The sequence below is a fragment of the Rousettus aegyptiacus genome, unplaced genomic scaffold (genome assembly GCF_014176215.1).
Source record: "Rousettus aegyptiacus isolate mRouAeg1 unplaced genomic scaffold, mRouAeg1.p scaffold_m13_p_6, whole genome shotgun sequence".
NCBI classification, from domain to species: Eukaryota; Metazoa; Chordata; class Mammalia; order Chiroptera; family Pteropodidae; genus Rousettus; species Rousettus aegyptiacus.
Window position 1 is genome coordinate 31,258,987 of NW_023416309.1, and position 19,562 is coordinate 31,278,548.

At 35.2% G+C, this 19,562-nt stretch overlaps 1 protein-coding gene across 5 annotated transcripts in view; it reads right to left on the minus strand.

Annotated features, from left to right (window-relative positions):
* The window catches only part of RNLS (renalase, FAD dependent amine oxidase), a 242,906-nt gene that overhangs the window by 50,726 nt on the left and 172,618 nt on the right, over positions 1 to 19,562 (minus strand). For 4 of the 5 annotated variants that reach the window (XM_036223803.1, XM_036223800.1, XM_036223802.1 and 1 more), the window contains exon 5: positions 12,579 to 12,752. The exons of the other annotated variant lie outside the window; for it this stretch is intronic. In XM_036223803.1, the coding sequence (XP_036079696.1) occupies positions 12,579 to 12,752 (174 nt within the window). The remainder of the gene's footprint in view (positions 1 to 12,578; positions 12,753 to 19,562) is intronic. 5 annotated transcript variants of the gene reach the window in all.

Genomic DNA, 19,562 nt, shown 5'->3' on the forward strand with positions numbered 1-19,562 from the left:
ACAGTGTGTAAGAAAGCCCTGGTTTTCTATGATGACAGTCCACTGAAATGCTCCACTTTCCCAATACTCAACAGCAAGAAGCAGACGTCCCTTATTATACATCGTTATTTCAGCCTACTCAGCATAGTGCCCTATACGAAATTTTGTGTGTTAAGTGGTATTATGATTGGACTCTTTTCCTGAATTGGGAAACGTTTTCCCCTTAAGCCAGCATACTGGTTTGCCTCTAAGGATATCACTTTATCGCTGTAGTTGCGTAATTGAGTTCAGCTTTAGATTTGTAACTGTTCAAAAGGATTTGTGAATAGATGAAATGTATCTCTGAGCTGGAGAATTTGACATGAAGCTTTGCTCTAGTTTTTTTGGTGCATTAAAGAGAAGTTTTTGCCTTGACATTATAAAATGTTGAATTTGAGGGACTGAGACTGATCAGGTAGGGAAGTTTTTATTTATGATTATGTCAAAATGTTTCTAGCCCTTTTCAGAGGGGAAACTTTATTGGTTTACTGTGGACATTCTTATCTTTTTTACTAATAAGACCAGTGGATATTGTTCCTGTTAAATTTTGACAGGATAAAAACCCAAAATTGAGTCTGAGTATTTTGGAGAAAATTCTTAAGTCAAAGAGACTATACTCTTTATAATACTGTTAGCTACTCCTGAGAAATCACTATTATGAGTATAGATAGTGGAAAGGTAACAAATGGGTATTTTTAATAAAAAAAGTAGATTAGGTTCAACAGAGCTCAAGGTTCTGAAATGTCTTTTCTGACTTTATTAAATAAAGATTATAATATCAACAACAAAAAAAATCACTAGGTATATTGTATAATGAAATATAATTCAGTGAGAAAAAGTATATTTTAAGTTCAGAGATGCTTCATTTTTACAAACATGAATTTGGAACATTTTATACTGAAGAATTCCCCTAGTCTCACAGGTCAGTTATACATATTAATGAAATTGCGATAGATTCTTTTCAGATTCCTATGTTTAATATTCATTCATATTATGCAGGGAATTCAATGTCCTGTACAGTATATGTGGATTCTCCTCATTATCTAAATAAGCACATATATGACCTCTGTAGGGGCAATGATCATTAAAAACAGTAGGGCCCACGTATAATCTTAAAGGGCATAGCAAAGCTTTCTCAGCTCACTTAATAATAAGAAAGTCATTGGTAATAAACTAAAGGGCCCTTTGGGCTAAATGGACTCAATAATGTCACATCTGGGCAAAGTGATGGATTGGCGACTGGACAGAGTTAAAAATGCTAACTGATAGAAAGTATTTATGAAACATAATGAAGTGATTTCCTGTAGTGAGATTCTGCAGTCAGACTTCAAAACCTGCTCTTGAATTAGTCTCTACCCTTTGATTTGCTGACGGCTTACTTGATAGTGTCTAACACTTCTCAGATATGCTGTAATGTAAATTTTTTGCAATTATTCTAAATCAAAAAGTGATTCGAGGTTCCATAATAAGAAAGAATAGCATCTAACTTAAGTTTAACACCTTATTCAGGTAGCGAGATATTGTTTAACTACCCTAATGTCTGTTATTATTTTTCAAAAAAGATAATATAATTTAACTAAACTTGCACTATTGGCATTTTTCCTTCTCCTCTTTCTCAGTGAAGAAAGTTTATATAATTAATACACCAAAACCATAAAACGATTTATATGTGACAACAACCATAAAGACAGCATTACTATGTGCCTACTATGTGCCAAGCATGGCACTAGGAGTTTAGGATATACTATGTCATTCAACCTTCGTAACGTTTCATAATTAACATTTTCATAATTAGGAGACATAGTTAACCTTATACGTATAATACAGATAAGTGAAACTCAGAGAGATTAAGAAAATCATGGTCACAGAGCTATTAGGTTGAATCGCATAAAAATGCTGGTATTTGACCAATTTTAGTCTACAAAGACAGCAATATAATATGGTTCATTCTAATTCTAAGTGTCGAATTACAATTTGAAACTAGGTCTGCGTTATTGCAAAGTCCACAGAACCATGCTGGATAATATTGGCTATTTTTGACCATCCATGATAATAAAAACCAAAGCATGAATTATACAATAAAGAATTCGTCACACACCAAACTTGGGTTAATATGAACTCATCGTTTATGGCAAAGTTCCTACACAAGATATCACTTCATTTTAAAATCACTGTGATGTAAAAAAGAGATAACTGCTAAACTGTGGCAGAGAAATGGCAAATTTGCAGAACTTATCACATATTTTCTAAGTTACATATCTCAGCTGGAAAACAGTTGTTCTTTAACCAAGTATTAAAAAGAAATATCTTTCACAAAGAGAACAGCGGGATCCTTTGAAGTGTAATCTTGGAAATCAAGGTCTGTGTTAAAGGGCATCATTCAAAGCAGATGTATCCTCCCTAGAGACCATGGTAAAATTGTTACTGAGAAGACTTGTACCTCTTCGGGAAGAGGGCTCCATAAAAATTCCATGTCTTACTGGCAATACCGCTGAGATTATAATAGTTAAGTATTCCCAGTGTTTCAGGCATAGTACAGAGACTCAAAAAGAGTCTTCTAATCATTATAATTGCCAAGAGCTCACATGTGCTTTTCAGTGGCTTCTAAATTCAGCAATTAGAGGGCTCATTCATTTTATATGATTTTAAGGGCAATGGTAACAGATACCTAGATTGCCTTAGGGACAAACAATCTGCTGAGTAGCCATTACTTTACTTTGCCTGCTAAGTAGGTGACCAGTGCTGAAGTATTAAATCTGAATGTTATTTCAAGACCAGGGAAGGGCATCTCAGAGCTGCATAAGGGACAACTGGCTCAGCAAATTATTTATTGAACACTGAATGCACACCCCTATTATGACATGATGTTAGTATCTATCTCTTATTTTCAATCTTGTTTAAGATAAGAGGGGTTGAGTGATGGACAGTATGTATGATGGATAGTGGCATGTATTCCCACTAAAGGAGAGAGTTTCTAATTCTAGAGAAAGCAGCCAACTTTGCAAACAGGGCATATCAATCCTTTTCACCCTTTAGACATTTAGATTGATCTGAGGAAGGACTCTTGACAGTGAGGAAAATGCTGAAATCTTTTCTGAGGAAGCTCTAGGCAAAGAAAAGTTCCCACCTCTTTGGGATAAAAAAGGATCAGATAAAAAAGGTCCCAGATAAAAAAGGACCAGAATGAAGACTTGTCAAGCTCACATTCAGCTCAACAAGTTTTTACTGTCTCCCGGGACCTGAGGTTCACAAGCTGTCTGAGAGTTACACAGTTTTACAAGACTGTTCTCAACTTGCAAAGGTTTTGAGATGCCTCCAGAATGATGAAAACCAGGCACTTGTCTGAGAAGCAGAGCAGAGCACATCATTTTGAGCCCTGGCTTCCAATCCGGGGTGTTGACAGCTTCACTTCAGACTCCAGTAAGGACTTAACTTCAAGATCCTTCAAAACAGTTTAGTTCCACAGAGAGAGCCTTTTTCCAATTTCCAGCAGCTCTCTCAATAGGTTGACATGGTTGCAGGTATGACGGAAACAGTAAGTCGGGCTTGCTTTATTTGAGGTCCAGAGGATAAGGAGTTCTGTCTTGATTCAGGATAAAGTTCTCAAACAGATGCAATGCTTGCCATATAGTTATGTGACTCCAAATTTCTGCATAGAATCTAACCTGAAAGAATTATAAAGTTCCTGTCTAATTTCATCCTAGATATTCCAAAATATCTGACGACCTCGCGATTCCCCAATAAAAAGCAATCATGGATTTAAAGCCATTGATCAATCAGAACTACATTGAGATTGTCAAGAGTTGCAAAAGGAGGTCACAAAGTAAATGATACAACTAATAAGTTACAAATCTGCACAGTCAGCCCTCAGGTCAAGCCAGAGTCTCTCAACATCTAATTTCCTTTTACTTCTTTCCCCTTCTCTGCTCCTTGCCCTCCCCATTGTCTCAGACATGTCTCCCAAATCTGAAAATTTCTCCCTAATTCGGCAAAAACAATTTAGCTCTCCTTGCTCCCAAACTGGTATCTAATCTCTTCAGACACAAGAACCAGCTCTTAAAGGGACTGTAATTATAAATAGCAAAAATTGGATGTTATTACATTTAATATAGCAGTTTCTTCATTAGACACACCTAGTTACATGACCTTTGTTAATGGAGAGGTCGGAGGGGCTGTGGTTATTTCCACCGGTGAATCTTTGCTTATTTTCCCCTCCTTGCTATACATGGCAACTTACAAAAACAACAGAGGGTTTTTCCTTGCTGTTTTCTTTCTAAATTGGCAGCAGTGATGGCAGCCTCCGTCAGTTTTTGTTGCTCTTATCTATGACCTGTGAATTTCAGGGCTTACATTTATTCATCATAAACAGTCATCTGATTCTCATTCCCCTCTTCTTTACCACTAATAGTGGATAAAAACGACACCCAGTCACCCACACATCTGGCTCCTGTATTCTGAACCAATTCTTGGCCAACCTTAAGGTCTTTTTTTGTAAATCTCAGCCTGACAGTCACAAGTTCAGGCCAATACTACAAAAGAAAATACCACTCTCAGAGGGAAGTGCATGCAGAACACAAAAGTGGAATGTGGACACAAAAAGAGACTTAGAGTAGTTAATATTTAAGACTCACTTCTTAGTGTAGATGCTATATAAATCTGTAATTTGAAATTGGTTATAGTTACAGAAATGCCAGGCAGCTGTACACTTAGGCAAAGCAATTTGCCTCTCTTTTGCTCACTGCTTTTTGGACATTTCATGAATTATATGCATGTATTGAACTTTTTAGCAGTCCCAGAAGAAAGTTAAGTAATGAGCCATACTAAAGTTTCTGATTTATTTATGGATTTAAATGTTCTATCATCCCCATCTTTCATTTTTTTCACCAAAAGAAAGACTATTTGGTTCATGTTGACAAAAGGTCTTAAGTGTTCTTTTAAAAGCTCATAATATTATCGCGAGCCAACACGACTCTTCCTCTTTTTGATTAGAGGTGAGAGTTAATGCTCTCCATATTGTATTTATCAGTGCATCCATTTATATTTGTGAGAACTCTTACTTAACTCCAAGTCATTAGTCCAATAGAGGCTCAGGAACCTATTTCCTTCAGAATTCTTATCTGAGTAGACTTCATGTAACTATGTTTTACAGGGGCAAGAACTGTAGAATCCTCGGTTCTTACAGTGCCTGGCACACAGAGGCATTCACTACAGATTTGTAAATAATCATTCAACTGAATAAGTTCAGAATTCAAAATATATAAATCAAATATTTTTTAATTCAATTTTTCTGAAAGGAGTTTTCATAAGACATATTTTTCCCCAGTTATATGCTCCATAGAATATTTTTAAAGTTTATTTTTGATGTTATATATTTAGCTGATTTTCCACTTTCCCTCCATCTCTGGCATTGATTTTCATACTGAGTTAACTTGCTTGGCAAGTGGGAGGACAAGTGTTATTTTAGATGTAAATCTTTCCCATTGAGAATAGCTTGATAGAGAAACCAGAGACTGAAAGGGATCCGTTATTTGTTTTTACTTTGTGTGCAAATAATCTCCTTACAAAATGGCTGAGTTATTTCATTTTCTAAAAAAAGCCCATTTTTGTTTTAAGAAATGGCAAATATTATGTAAAATAAGATTAGTCTATTTTATAATTTCTATTTATTAATTTAAATGGCAACAAATGTATATTTATTTTATATAATATATACGTATTTATTTTATATAATATATACATATATACACATATTTTAAATAAGTATGTGTATATATGTATACATACACATATATATTCTTCTTTGAGATTATCCCAAGATTTTGATATTACAATCATGTGACATTTATTGTATCAGTGTAACAAGATGCAAATTTATAATTGATATTTGTTTCTATTTATTAAATTGTTTTAATAGATTTATATGGACAGCATCGTTACATGAAGTGATTACAAATGACTATATCTATTATACAAAAGACATAATATCATGAATTGTTTAACTTTGTAACTAGTTACTGTTTATTATTTTAAGATGATGATTGCTGTTTTATCTGAGACGTCTGCTTCCAGATTTGGTACCTGAAAACAAAAGCCTGAACTGGACATTGACAGTTTTTTCATGCCTATGGTTTTTTTCCTTTCCTCTTGGCTTCTTTTCCCCCCTTTTTTTTCTTCTCCCTCATTTTTTGTTTTTGTTTTTGTTCTACTTATAAAGTGTTACCTCCCTAGACTGCATTTTCTGCAAGTTTATGAACAAATAATTCCACATTTTTTCAAATCCAAAAGCAGGACATTTTGTCTTGCAATTCCATGGTTATCTGCTTAATCAGAATAATCAGAAATTCCCTTAAGCGAACACAAGGCCCTGGGCCCATCTCAATTATTTACAGAATTTCATATTATGCTCCTGTCTTTTACAAAGAGTTGATACAATAAACAGCCAAATGAAATAATATTTCTGCATCTTTTGTGAAACAGCTATTAAAGGCAATATACATTGTGTTTGTTACTCAAGGATTCTAATGATAATATCCTTGTAAGTAAAAATTCCATGTGATGAAAAAGTTTGTTCACTGGTTTGTTTTCTTTTTGGATGAGTTAGATTGCTTCCTTTGATGAGATATTGAAAGCTATGTAAGTATGGTATTGGCCATTATATTTCCAGAGTTGGAGATTACATTAGTCTCCTCACATTGCTGCCTATTGGTCTTTTACTGATCATTAATACTCGTCTAGATGGTGAACAGAGAAGGATGCTAAATTCTGACTAATAATTTTCAGGGTAATTTGTACATTTTATTTAAGCCTTCCTGACTCCTACTTGTACTGGTAACAGGATTGCATTTACCTAAATTAGGCTTTATTATTTATGCCTGTTGTTTTAAAAATATAATACCCAAAATTAAAGGCTAAAATTATTAAATATAATAATAGGTACCATCAATAGGCTTAATATTTACTAAGTGCAATCAAAACTCTTTATATGTTTAAACCATTTTGTCCTCAACCTTTTTAGGGTTGGTATCATATTCCTCATCTTATTAATCAGTAAACAGTTTTAAAAAATTATCCGAATTCACACAATTAGTAAGTGGTAAACTGAGTTGAATGTAGGAAGTTTGACTCCTGGCCAGTCTGAATCCAAATTTAAAATCTTTGGAGGGATCCATGTGTATCTCCCCTCAGTTCCCAGCATAGAGCTCCTAAAACCCTCGTAATTTCCTAAGTGATATGAGCACTAGGAGCATCTTTTGTTCTAATATCGGGTCTTTGATCCTGGTTCCTGACACAGAGCTCCTAAATCCCTTGGGATTCCCTGGGTGATAGGAGTGTCTTTTGTTCTAATAAGACAACTCATCGTTGGGCTCTAGGATAGCTTCAGGACTGGGGCTGGTTACCAGATAAAGGAAGACGTGTTAGAAACTCAGAACTTTCAGGCCCTCTCCTCATCCTCCTGGAAGGGGAGAGCAGCTGGAGATTGAATTAATGATCGATCATATCCACGGGATGAAGTCTCCACAAAAATCTGAATAATGTGGGGTTTGGAGAGCTTCTGGAGTGGTGAACATTCTACCTGCCGGGAGGGTGGTGCACCCCAACTTCACAGGGACAGAAGCTCCTGCACTTGGGACTCTTCTGGACCTCACCTTCATCTGGCTGTTTATCTGTTTCCTATATCATATTCTTTATTTTACAACAATGTAGACATGTTTCCCTGAGTTCTGTGAGTCATTCTAGTAAGTTATTTAACCCAGGAAGGAGTCATGAGAAGCTTTTTGTATAGCTAGTCAGGCAGAAGTACAGATGGCAACTGGGACTTGAAGTGGGGGCAGTCTTGTGGGACTGAATCCTTAGACTATGGAATCTGATGCTAACCCCAGGCAGATAATGTCAACACTGAACTGAATTGTAAGATACCCAGCTGGTGTCATAGAATTGCTTGATGTGTAAAAAACCCATATGTCTGGTGTTAGAAATGTTGTGATGAGAGCAAAGGAGAAACACACGAGTGTTTTCCTACACAGGAGATAAATGTATTTCATTTGTGGCTTTACTCCCTATGCCCGCCACATCACAGACATTGCTAATGGTTGGCAGAATCCTTTTCTGCTGAGTCTAGACCCAGCCTTAGATTCATTCTTAGTTTCTGCCCTAGGTGACGACTACTTGTTGAATGATTTTTACTTGCGTTGAAATCTACTATCAATCACATAGGTCTAATTTGCTTCTTTCACAGAAGGACCTATGCTAAACGTTATAGCAAAAACTGGCTAGATGTTTATCAAACACACTTTTTATTCTTCCCACATGCATAGGTAGGTACATTTCCAGCTTCCTTTCCAAATAGGTCTTGCCACATAACTGTTGTAACCAAAAGAAGGTGAGCACTCCTGATGTGCACCACTTCTAGGTCTCGCCCTTAAATTATCCCATGTGCCCTCATCCCTTCTCTTTCTTATCCACCAATTTGATGCCTATGAGCACAGTGACTCTGTAGACCACTTGATGAAATTGGCAGAGTCAAAAGGCCTCTGGGTCTCTAAATCGCCTCATAAACACCTGGCTAGGCTATGTGAGCAAGAAATTAACTTCTGTTATGTTCACCCCATTATAATTTTTTAGTGTATTTATTGCAAGAACTAATGTTACATACAATTACAAGGGTCACGCAAGATCATATCATTAACATGTTTCAGAATTTGAATCTGGGTCTTTTAAAGTCCAAATTGTTCCCATTTTGACAATCTTATTGATATTTTATAAAATTATCCACATTAATAATAAAGACTTTATTTCAACATAAATTGTGTCCAATTCTAATCCCACCAAGTTTTGAGCTTATCTGCAACAGGGCTTCTTCCATTTCTAAAAAAATCTCAAGTACCAGACTTCCCCAACTTCATCATCTGACCTATAATTCCCACCCAGGACTGAAGCACAAAGGTAATATCAAGTCAGAGTTTCTCAAGTGTGTCTGAGAAACCATTTCTGTGGAACATTAAATGTGATGTCCAAATAAAATATTCCATGGTCAAGTATATTTGAGAAATTCCAGATTAAACAAAGTGAGAAGGAAGCTATAGACATAAATGTCTTTTAACAGGATAATATGCCCTGAGGCTCTCCAAAATAGGTGTAAAGTCAGTAGCATTTTGCAAACTTATTTGATGACAGAGCCACTTCCCATAGAGTATCTCAAAAAAACTGGTGTTCCATTAAACACATTTTGGGAAACACAAACCTAGGTATATTGGGTCATTTCCATAACTTTTGGTACTTGAAGTTGGGTCTAGTTCATCTTGGAAGTTAATCCCTCTGTCTAAGGAGACTTTGGTTCTGGTTGTGGCTTTCTGCATGTATTGCCTGTTTCTGACAGCTAATAAATGATTACTCTTTGACTTTTGCCTGGTTTGGACCACTAATCCTTTATCTTCTGGCTCTCTTTAAGACTTAACAACAGACTGTATTTTGTAGATTCAACCCTGCCAGCCTCTGTCTATCTTGTTGCTGCCCTTCCTTGAGAGAACACAAATGTTATCCTTCATTGGTTGAGTCTGCGTATTACAGTGTTAACTCTTGATTCAATAAAACACCCCAATAAAGGGCGAGTGTGTGGTAGTGTTAATGACATAAAGAGACAACACTTACTGGTCTAGTTAAATATCAATATCAATAAAGAACAGTGGAGTTACAGTATAGGAACATTGATATGATATGGATTCAACCAGCCACACTTAGCTTGCTGGCCCCAGATAGTGAGAAGGAAGTTCAAATGCAAGGCAGTTAGATTTGATATTAGGAAACGCCATTATTGGAGGCTTCCCATAATTTAAAACTTGCATAAGCTAAGATTAATTTTCCATAAAACTGACACAGAAATGTAGGTATTTCTTTGCTGCCTGAAGTGGCAACACCATGTAGCAAAAACATGGCTTCCAATTCACCTATCCCTCCAGCTTTAAAATTCTGTGTTAATATTAAAAAATTTATTTGTATTTCTATTATTTCAAATGCTGTCAATCATGTGAGAATTTGTTAACATTTTATGTTGTACTCTTTCAAATTTGCATAACTCTAATTTTATAAATTGCTCCTGCATTGTGTAATACGAGTACTTTCACCCACCAACTCATTTCATTTGTACAGAGAACTTAATGTTAAGAGGTATGACTGCTATTTCTTTCTTTCCTATGTGCCTTTCATAGTAGAAAATATCACTCTGCCCTATAAATGCAAACCAACTATTTCATCTGGCCTTACCAAAGAAAATGAAATCTATTGAATGTTGGAAAAATACTGAATATACTGAAAGTTACGTCACTCTCCAAAATGTCATGTAGTTTTAAGGGATTTTCAGATTTTGAATATGCACAATTCTTCTCTTTATGTGCCAACTTTAGAACTCTACCTCCCACATAAGATGTGACTCTACTTGAAGATAATAGGCATTATTTGTTGCCAACCCAGCATCCACTACTTCTTTTTCCTTCCTAACAAAACTCTACTTTATTCAGGTATCTACCCACATAGGACTGAAAAGATTATCCTAATACCAGTTCTAGGAGATCTTAATTTGTCAAAGCTCATCAAGGCAGTCCCACTCCTCCTGCTTCTTGTGATTGGTTTCAGACTGGTTGAGTAACCAAATTCTGACCCAGAAGACACAAGATTAAGTCAGGTCAGCTGAGCAGTTTCTGGAAAGATTTTCTTGATTCTTAAAAAGGGACAGAGACAGTAATAGTCCCTCTTCTTCCTAAGCCTGTTGTTGGGCCTGGATGTGACTCCAACTGTTATTCTCATTTTGATACATCAGGAGTGAAAGAGAGCAGAGAAAGATAAATGTCCTTAAAGATATTATCCAGTTCTTAAATTAACCAATCCTGAAGTCTCCCCAACTGCTTCCTCTTAGATAATGTATCAGTCGGCTTGGGCTTTCATAACAAAATACCATAGACAGGGTGGCTTAAATACCCCAAATTTATTTCTCTCAGCTCTAGAGGCTGGGAAGTCCAAGATCAAGGTACCAACTGATTTGGTTTCTGGTAAGGACTCTCTTTTTGGCTCGCAGAACACTCACCTTGTCCCTTCTCACTGTTGTCATATGGCCTTCCCTCGGTGTGTGCATAAGGATGGAGAGAGAGCTCGCTCTCTCTTCCTCATTTTATAAAGCAAATAATCCTATTGGATTAAGATTCTACCCTTATGACCTCATTTAACCTTAATTACCTCTTAAAAGCCCTATCTCCAAATATAACCAATCATATTGGAAGTTAGATCTTCAACATATAGCTTTTGGGAGGATATAATTCAGTCCATAGTCGATAATGCAACAAATGTCCTTATGTTATTTAAACAAGTCTAAATTGTTTTTTCCATTACAAATTACTACATACATCCTAACAGACATCATTTCTTATGAAGAAATACACAAAAGAGAATGTGTAATTCAAGATGTATAACATGAGAAGATCAAGGGCCATTTTCCTTTCCTTAGAATAAAGTAGTTGTAGAGTTAAAAATGGTTAGTCTATTGCTGTTACAGGGCATTTCATGAACTGCTGATTGTACATATATGTGGTATCATGTTAACATAAACAGTCTAGCCCTTAGGGAGTTTTAAGTTATAAAAGAAACATTTTCCTAAGATCATGTGCTCTGATATAAAACTATACTGCAGCCCAATTTTATCATTATAAAGTTCTGGCAAACCATGAGACATTAGTTGGTGATTTTATCAAGCAAGACATCAAACTAATGGCTCGATGAAGCCATCACTGCACCATAAAACACTGTAACAAATTGAAATGACAATTCCTTTAAAGAATTTAGTCATTTTAGATTATAATTTATTCCATGAAAAGCAGAGATCACCACAATCCTACAAATAAGAATACACTTTCACCTTTATGTCTGAAATGAACCAGTTATATTTATTCTTGCAGTTCAAGTCTAATTTTTATAACTAACTACAACAAAGAGTAGAGTGCAGATTTTATCCTCTTCTAATAAAGCTCTTATGAAACATTTTACCTATTGTTTTTAGTTATACTGTATACAAAATAATTGTATGTTGTCTCCTAGACAAAAATTAAATATAATTATATTAAAGTGAGGGATTTTCATAACATTATAAAATTCACCCCCTTTTTTCCCCTAGTCTGTGAACTAGAAACAAGAACAGCATTTATCAAATTTTAAAAACAAAACCGAACAAACAAAAAACAAACTTCACCATGAAACAAATGATGAGAGATACATTTCTATACAGATGGATTCATGTTAAAGCAATAGAAATTGGGACATTCTGAAATCTTAAACCTTTTGACACTATTTTCATAAACTCAGTAATACAAACCATGTGGTGAATGATTTTCTGAAAAACTTTGCTGGTTTCACTGTGTATTTTATTATTGGCCAAACGTGACATTAAATTTTATCCCCTGTGGCTTGGAGTTAAATGCTTGCTCTGTGCAGAATGGCAACACTCAATTAAACAGCATTTTTCATGATCTACACCCACCATTGTTACTGTATTTAAGGGAAATAATGGGGGTACTGACCTATATTGCGTTTCTTGTTATCAATGGAGATGAAGCGTATGCAGGGATTACTGGTGATGTACTGCCCGGCCCAGGGGACATCAATCTTCACACCAGCCTCATAAAAGAGGCCCAGAGCATAGCGAGAGGAGTAGCTCACAGACTCCAGTTCCTGCCGTTGGCATTCACTAATTACTGTGGAAGAAAAAGTATAGGGCATCAAATTTGAAAGTATCATCTTTCCTTTTAGTATATCAAATAAATATCTCCTTTAAACTAGTTACAACTGTTTTCAACAACTCCATCTCAATTACGATCAATTTTGAAAGGTAATGTGAAATAACATCAACTCTCATTTCCTTTAAGAATGATTACTGACCTTGGCACAATTATTTTTACTGAGCTCTCAAAATCTGGTGCCAAGTTGCTTTTCTAGCTTTATATCTTAGTTATTATCCTGGGACTGGCAACATTATAGATTCCATATACTGAGCACTTAGTATGAGTCACAGTCTTTGACAAACACTTGACACAAGAATTTCAATTTATCCTATCAACAGCTATGTAAGGTATTATTCCCATGTGGCAGATGAGGAGACTGATGCTCCATCCCTTACGGATCTCTTAAATTCTTCCATGTTATTTAAAGATTTGTTGGCCTGTTATCTATCTTCCTGCCAATGGATTATAATAGTTTCTTAAGTACAGGGACCACACCTTAGTCATCTTTGTTATAGGCCTCTACCCTACTCATTACAGGCATACCAAAGACAAAAATATAAAGGGATAGAAAGACAAACACAGATATGTAAGGTAAGTTAAAATGTTAGAGGTTAATAATTAACAAAGCAGGCTTGGGTTCGAATCTTGACTGCCACTTACTAGATATGTGATATTGGTCAAGGTACTTTAGTGAACTTTAGCTAAACCTTAGAGAACTGGCTTTAGGAGGTAGAGAGAAGGCAAGAAGGGTAGTCAATGAATTATTTAAGCACAGTAATAATCCTATACATTATCACCACATATTCTTGGCTACAAAACATTTTTGGATCTAAGACCTCATGTAATCTTCACAAAAGCCCTGCAAGATAGGTGTTTTTACCATCCTCATTTTATGTCTCTAGGAAGTTGAGATTCAGAGTAGTTAACTTGCCCTAGGTTATACAACTTTCAAGACATAGGGATAAGATGAAGCCACAATTTCTAACTGGAGTTATGTACATGTCCTCATTACTTCACACTTTGGCCTCCTGATCTGTAAGTCAGTTTCAGAATAAACTTTGGTATTGCTTTCTCCTCGGACATTAACAGTTATTTTGCACTCAAAAGTAAAAGCCATCATTCCCTTTAACCATCATTTTCTGCTTATTAAAAGACATTAACTACTTGATGAACAAATGATCTTCTGACATTGGCCTCGTTACACTCAATGTATCTTGGGCTTCATTTTATTATCTAATCCACTCTTAAAGTTATGGCTTGATATTATGCTTAACTGCTTTCTGAGAGGGAGGAAGTGAAGAAGACTGATACTAGTAGTTTACCCTGTATTGGGGTTTTATCACTAAGTTTCCCATTTTTTTCAATTAAAAAACAAACCAACAAAACTGTGTAGTCAGTTATTAACTAACTAAAAGGGACAAAAACTGTCCTTTCTTAAAAAAATTTTTAACCAGACGTGAAGGGTCAACTAGATTGACAACCAAACTGGAACGTCCCCTCCTCCCACATGCACATTTGCACATTTAGCTCGTTTTTAGATGATCTGCCAAGTGACAAATCCCACTGGTCAGCCCTTTGAAAAGTAATTGATATCTATATAGAAAAAGAAATTAAACACCCTTGTCTGTTCCAGGGGCTCTACAATTCATTCTGAGAACAGAGAGGTGAGACTTCTAACTGAAATAATCTCAATTTCTGGACATATTCACTTTCAAAAAATGCATCTTCAGGGCCTGATCGTTAATGGACCAAACAAAATGGTCTTACTTTGGTTGAAAATCTTTCTTACACAAAATGCCAAAGAGAACAACCTTATGTCCTAAGTACATATATTCTTGGCAAGAAAAATGATAGATTCTTTACTATGGTATATATTACGTACTGTCACGTGCCATATGTACAAAAAACAAGGCTCATACAAAACACCTAATTCCAATATGATGAATCTTCACATGGATGACATTCTAATTTTATTCTGAGCCACTAGGATTATATAATCTCTGCAATTATACACATATATTTATATATAATATAGAATATATTTTGTGATGATGACATAAGTAAAGTGGGTATAAATTGTATTGGCCAAGGTAGTTTACATTCTTACTTCCACAAATTAGGAGAATTGTCCTTACTCCATTCATTCTCCTTGTACCTATACCCACGTGAGCATGTATGTGTGTATGTGTGGGTATGGGGTAGGTGAAAGAGGAAGAAACGAAGTGTGGGAGGGAGAGAGAAAAAAGATGACCTGGTTTGTACTTACGAAAACATCAAGTAATATTTTTTTGTTTCTTAATGTAATTCATTTTTTTAGTTTCCTAACCTACAAAAGTAGACTAAATATATACATTCTATTTTCTATGTTCTTTGGTGACTATCTTCATTCATTCACTCATTCATTCTTTACATTATGTCAGGTACACTGTTTTAGATGTTAGGGATATAATGCAGAAAGATAAAGCCCCTGCTCTCAAGTAGCTTATATATTAGTGGTGGAGAGACCAATTATAAATAAATAACCTAGTAAAAGACATGTCTGTTGGTGATGAGAGCTATAAAGAAAATAAAGCAGAGTAAAGGGATAAAAGTTACAAGTGTGGGTAGTGAGGCTATTTTATGTAGGCTGTTAGGAATATATATCTCCTCTGAGGATTTTATTCTGACTGACAAGTGAAGTTACTACTGGTTATGAGCCAAGGACAGATATGACCTAGCTTCAGTTTTAAAAATTATCATTCTGACTACAGGTGAAGGCTATAGGGATGCAAGAAAGGATTTAGGGCAAAGAACTTTGCAGTAGTCTTGGACTGGAGAGAACAGTAGAAGAGGTCAGGAGTGGTTACATTTTGGATGGTGTGTGTGTAAATACATTTATATTATATTTTACATATATATGCGCATGTATGTGTATATGTATGTATGTCACATATGTATATAACTATATATGATGTAATTTTTAATTGAAGTTTAATATACTTATAAAAGAGTATGCCTTGATGAATTTTCATAAAGGGAACCCACCAGTATAATCACCAGCCAGATTAAGAAACAGATCATTACTAGAACTCCAGAAGCTACCTTCTCCCCTCTTTTCAGGCACTCCCTGTTGAAGACAATCAGTGATCCTGAATCCAATGCCACAGATTAGTTTAGCTGTTTTTGAATGTCACATAAACAGATGATGCAGTACGTACTCTTTGTGTCTGTCTTCTTTCACTTGGTATTACGCTCGTGGTATTTATAAATGTTATATGTAGTTGTAGTTAATTCTCATCACAGGAAAGTAGCCCTTATGCATGTGCACTAAACTGTATTTATCCATTCTACTGCTGACGGACATTTGGATCGTTTGTAGTTTTTGGCGACTACAAATGTAATGAGAAGAATATCTGCATGTGTGTCTCTTGGGTATAGACCCAGTACTGGAATTCCTGGATCGCGAGATTCCCTATATTCAGCTTTAGTAGATGTCCAGTGGTTTTCTAAAGTGATTATATCAATTTGTATTCCCACCTGGGGTGTATGAAAGTTCAATTCAGTTGCTCCTTATCTTTGTTCACATTGGCTAATATCTGTCTTTTAATTTGGAATGTAATGATATCACATTGTGGTTTTCATTTGCATTTCATGATTACTAATATTTAGAAACCTTTCAATGTTTATTTTATCCTTTTGTGATTGCCTGTTCAAATCTGCTCATTTTTCTCTTGGGTTGTCTGCCTTTTTCTTATTGCTATGTAGGAGTACTATATATATTCTGGATATGAGTCATATATGAATTGTAAAAATTTCTTTCTCTTTAGTGACCTGCCTTTTTACTCTTAATTATGTGTTTTGATGAATAGTTTTAATTTTAATTTAGTACAATTTACCATTTTGTTTCATTAATAATGAGCAAACAAATTTACCATTTTTTTTTCTTTTCATTTAAGGTGTCCCGTTTAAGAACTCTTTGCCTTCTCTGAGGCCTTACAGATATTGTCTTATTTTTTCTGAAAGCTTTATTGATTTACTTTGCATAGGTTTTAGTTATATTTTTGAAGATGAAGCAGCCAGGATTCCAAGCCTCTGGGCTTGGAAAGGTGGTGTGAGGGAAGAAATCAAATGAGAAACTGATGGGATGCTACTCACCAACTCTAGTTAAATAAACAATAGCTTTCTTGTTCTATAATTTTTGAAGTTAACAATATAAAAATAAGATATTAGATTATAAGCAACTTGAGGCAAGGACTTTGCCTCATGAGCTTTGTGTGTCCAGGTCCCAGGATAATGACTGGTGCAATTAATGGATACATCCTCATTTTAGAATATTTGGAAAGTACACAAAAGTACAAAGAAGCAAAAGGAAAAATAATCACCATATTCTCATTATCCAAAGAAACAATTATTAACATTTTGACATTTTTCCTTTAATATTTTCCTTTAAACGTGGCTATGATCATATTGTACATACAATTTGACATACTTCATTTTTGCTTACCCTGACAAAAAAACTTCATTGTAAACATGGTTTTTAATGCCTCCACAAAATCTGATGGAAAGAATGCTGTGAAATTTGCTTAACCATTCAATTAAGGTTGAACACTTGCCTCCTTTTTTGTCTATTGTAATTAAAGCTGTTATGCGCATCCTTGTGCCCAGATCTTTATATACATTTCTATTCCCTTAAGACATAATATTGAAAGTGGAATTATTGTTAAATTAATTTTCAGAAATACTGCACAAATTTATACTTGTATTAAAAATATATGCAAGACCTATTTGACTGTATCTTTGCTCGTATTAAGTATTACTTTTTTTTGATAATTCAGTAGGAAAAATAGATCTTATTTTGGTTTTAATAGCTATTTCTTTGACCACCGATTATACTAAACATTCTTATGTCTACTAGCCCACATGTATTTTCTCTTTTGGAAACAATCTGTTTATGTCATTTTGCTAATTGGTCTATTAGATTCTTGATGTTATATGTTAAAATGGGTGACGTATTATATTCTCTATTTATGGTCTGTTATAAATTTTTCCTATGTGCTGTTTACTTTTTAGTATTGTATACATTATGATATTTATGTAGATAATCATAGTTGTTTTCTTTCTTGTTCATGCTCATGTGCCCTCTCCTTCTCCCATCTCCCTCCCTCTCCTTTCCTCCTTCCCTCTTTCACTTCCTTTCTTTTCTGTTTAAACACTTAGAGACCAAAACTTGATTTGTGCTACTTATTCATGCTCCTTCAGGTCTACCCCGTGCCCTTCTCTTTTCTGCTCGGTGCCCAAGATGACTGCCTCCTCTATAGGCTGAATTCCCTGGATCTCTGGTTTCTGGATGGTTTTGGCCAATGAGAGGCATAGGCAAGAGACTGCACGGTGGAAGGAGACAAGAGACTTAAATATTGATTCCTTCTGCTCCTTCCTGCTTTGCCAGGTGCTGGCAATGTTGAGTTCCTCTATAAAATTCCTTTCAGGTGGCTCCTACTCCATGGCTCCAACCCTCATGGCGCTTCCTGTTGCTGTCCTGAGGTGCCACAATATTTTTTGCTGGTTGCCTTAACCTTAAGCGCAGTTCTGTAAATGCCCTTTCATTAAATTTTTCCAGGTAAAACCTTTTTGAATATACCATCTATTTCTTGTTGGGACCTTGACTGAAAAAAATTTTAACTATATTTTTCTTCTAGCTTCTTCTAGGAATGCATCCTAAAATAAAGCATGATAACTTCTACTCTTATAGAATGGCAGAGATCAACCTCTTAAGAGTATTGTGAGTAATAATATTTTGTGATTCATGAAAGTCTGTGTTTTCATAAGTAAACAAAGTACTGCTTTCAACTGTATTTTTATTCATTACATACTGACTTTTTGGGGGGAATGAAAACAAATATTTCAATGTTGACAGTAAAATAAGCACTAACAATACATTCATTATCAATATTATAGTTAATGGTAAATGCTGCTCACATTGACAGTTGGTGCTCAAAGCTTTAACCCTCTTCCAGAAGTTTCGTTGTTTACAGCCAATTACAGATGGTTACTAAATTCCTGATTTGCTACTTATATGATGGTTGAAGTTAGGAAGTCAATGTGTATTATAAGCATTTAAGCTCTGTATCAGGGGACACTGGCTGCTCTTGATTTACTTATTATTGCTTTCATCTTTCATGTTGAATTCCAAGAATGTCAAGAAATTTTATGCACTAGTTCAAGTCCTCACATTAGACTATCTAGTTCTGTGGGTACATGAAGTCAATAGTATTTTAGCCAGAATAGCTTCTTATCGTTTACTCAAAGTGGCTGTAGAAATAATGATGAAAGACCCATTTTTCCATAAATAGTTCTCCTAGCAAAGCCAATACAGAGTTTGAACTTTAACCATTCATGAGTCATTTCTTTTGTGTAAAAGCATCACAGAATCAGTCTTATTTCACTTCACCTGGAATAAATTGAATGTTCACTCGGACTCTATAGGTATAGAAGTCATTAAGCCTGGAAGCATAGCTTCGAAAATAGTTTTGGCAAGCAATAAATCTAGAGTTTATTGGTGACAGACTTCAGCAGTTATATATCTATGTGGAATTTCCCTGGGGAAATATTTCTTTCATCCTGAAATGCATCTCTGAAGTCAGAAAAATTTGGGTTTGAATTCTGGTTCTGACATTTATCTGTGTGACCTTGGTCAAGTTGCTTAATCCCTCTAAGCATTTGTTTTCCTGTAAAATGAGAATCATATAGTGCCTGCCTTAAAGGATTGTTAAGAAAATTAAATGAGGTAATAGTAAGTGCTCAGCA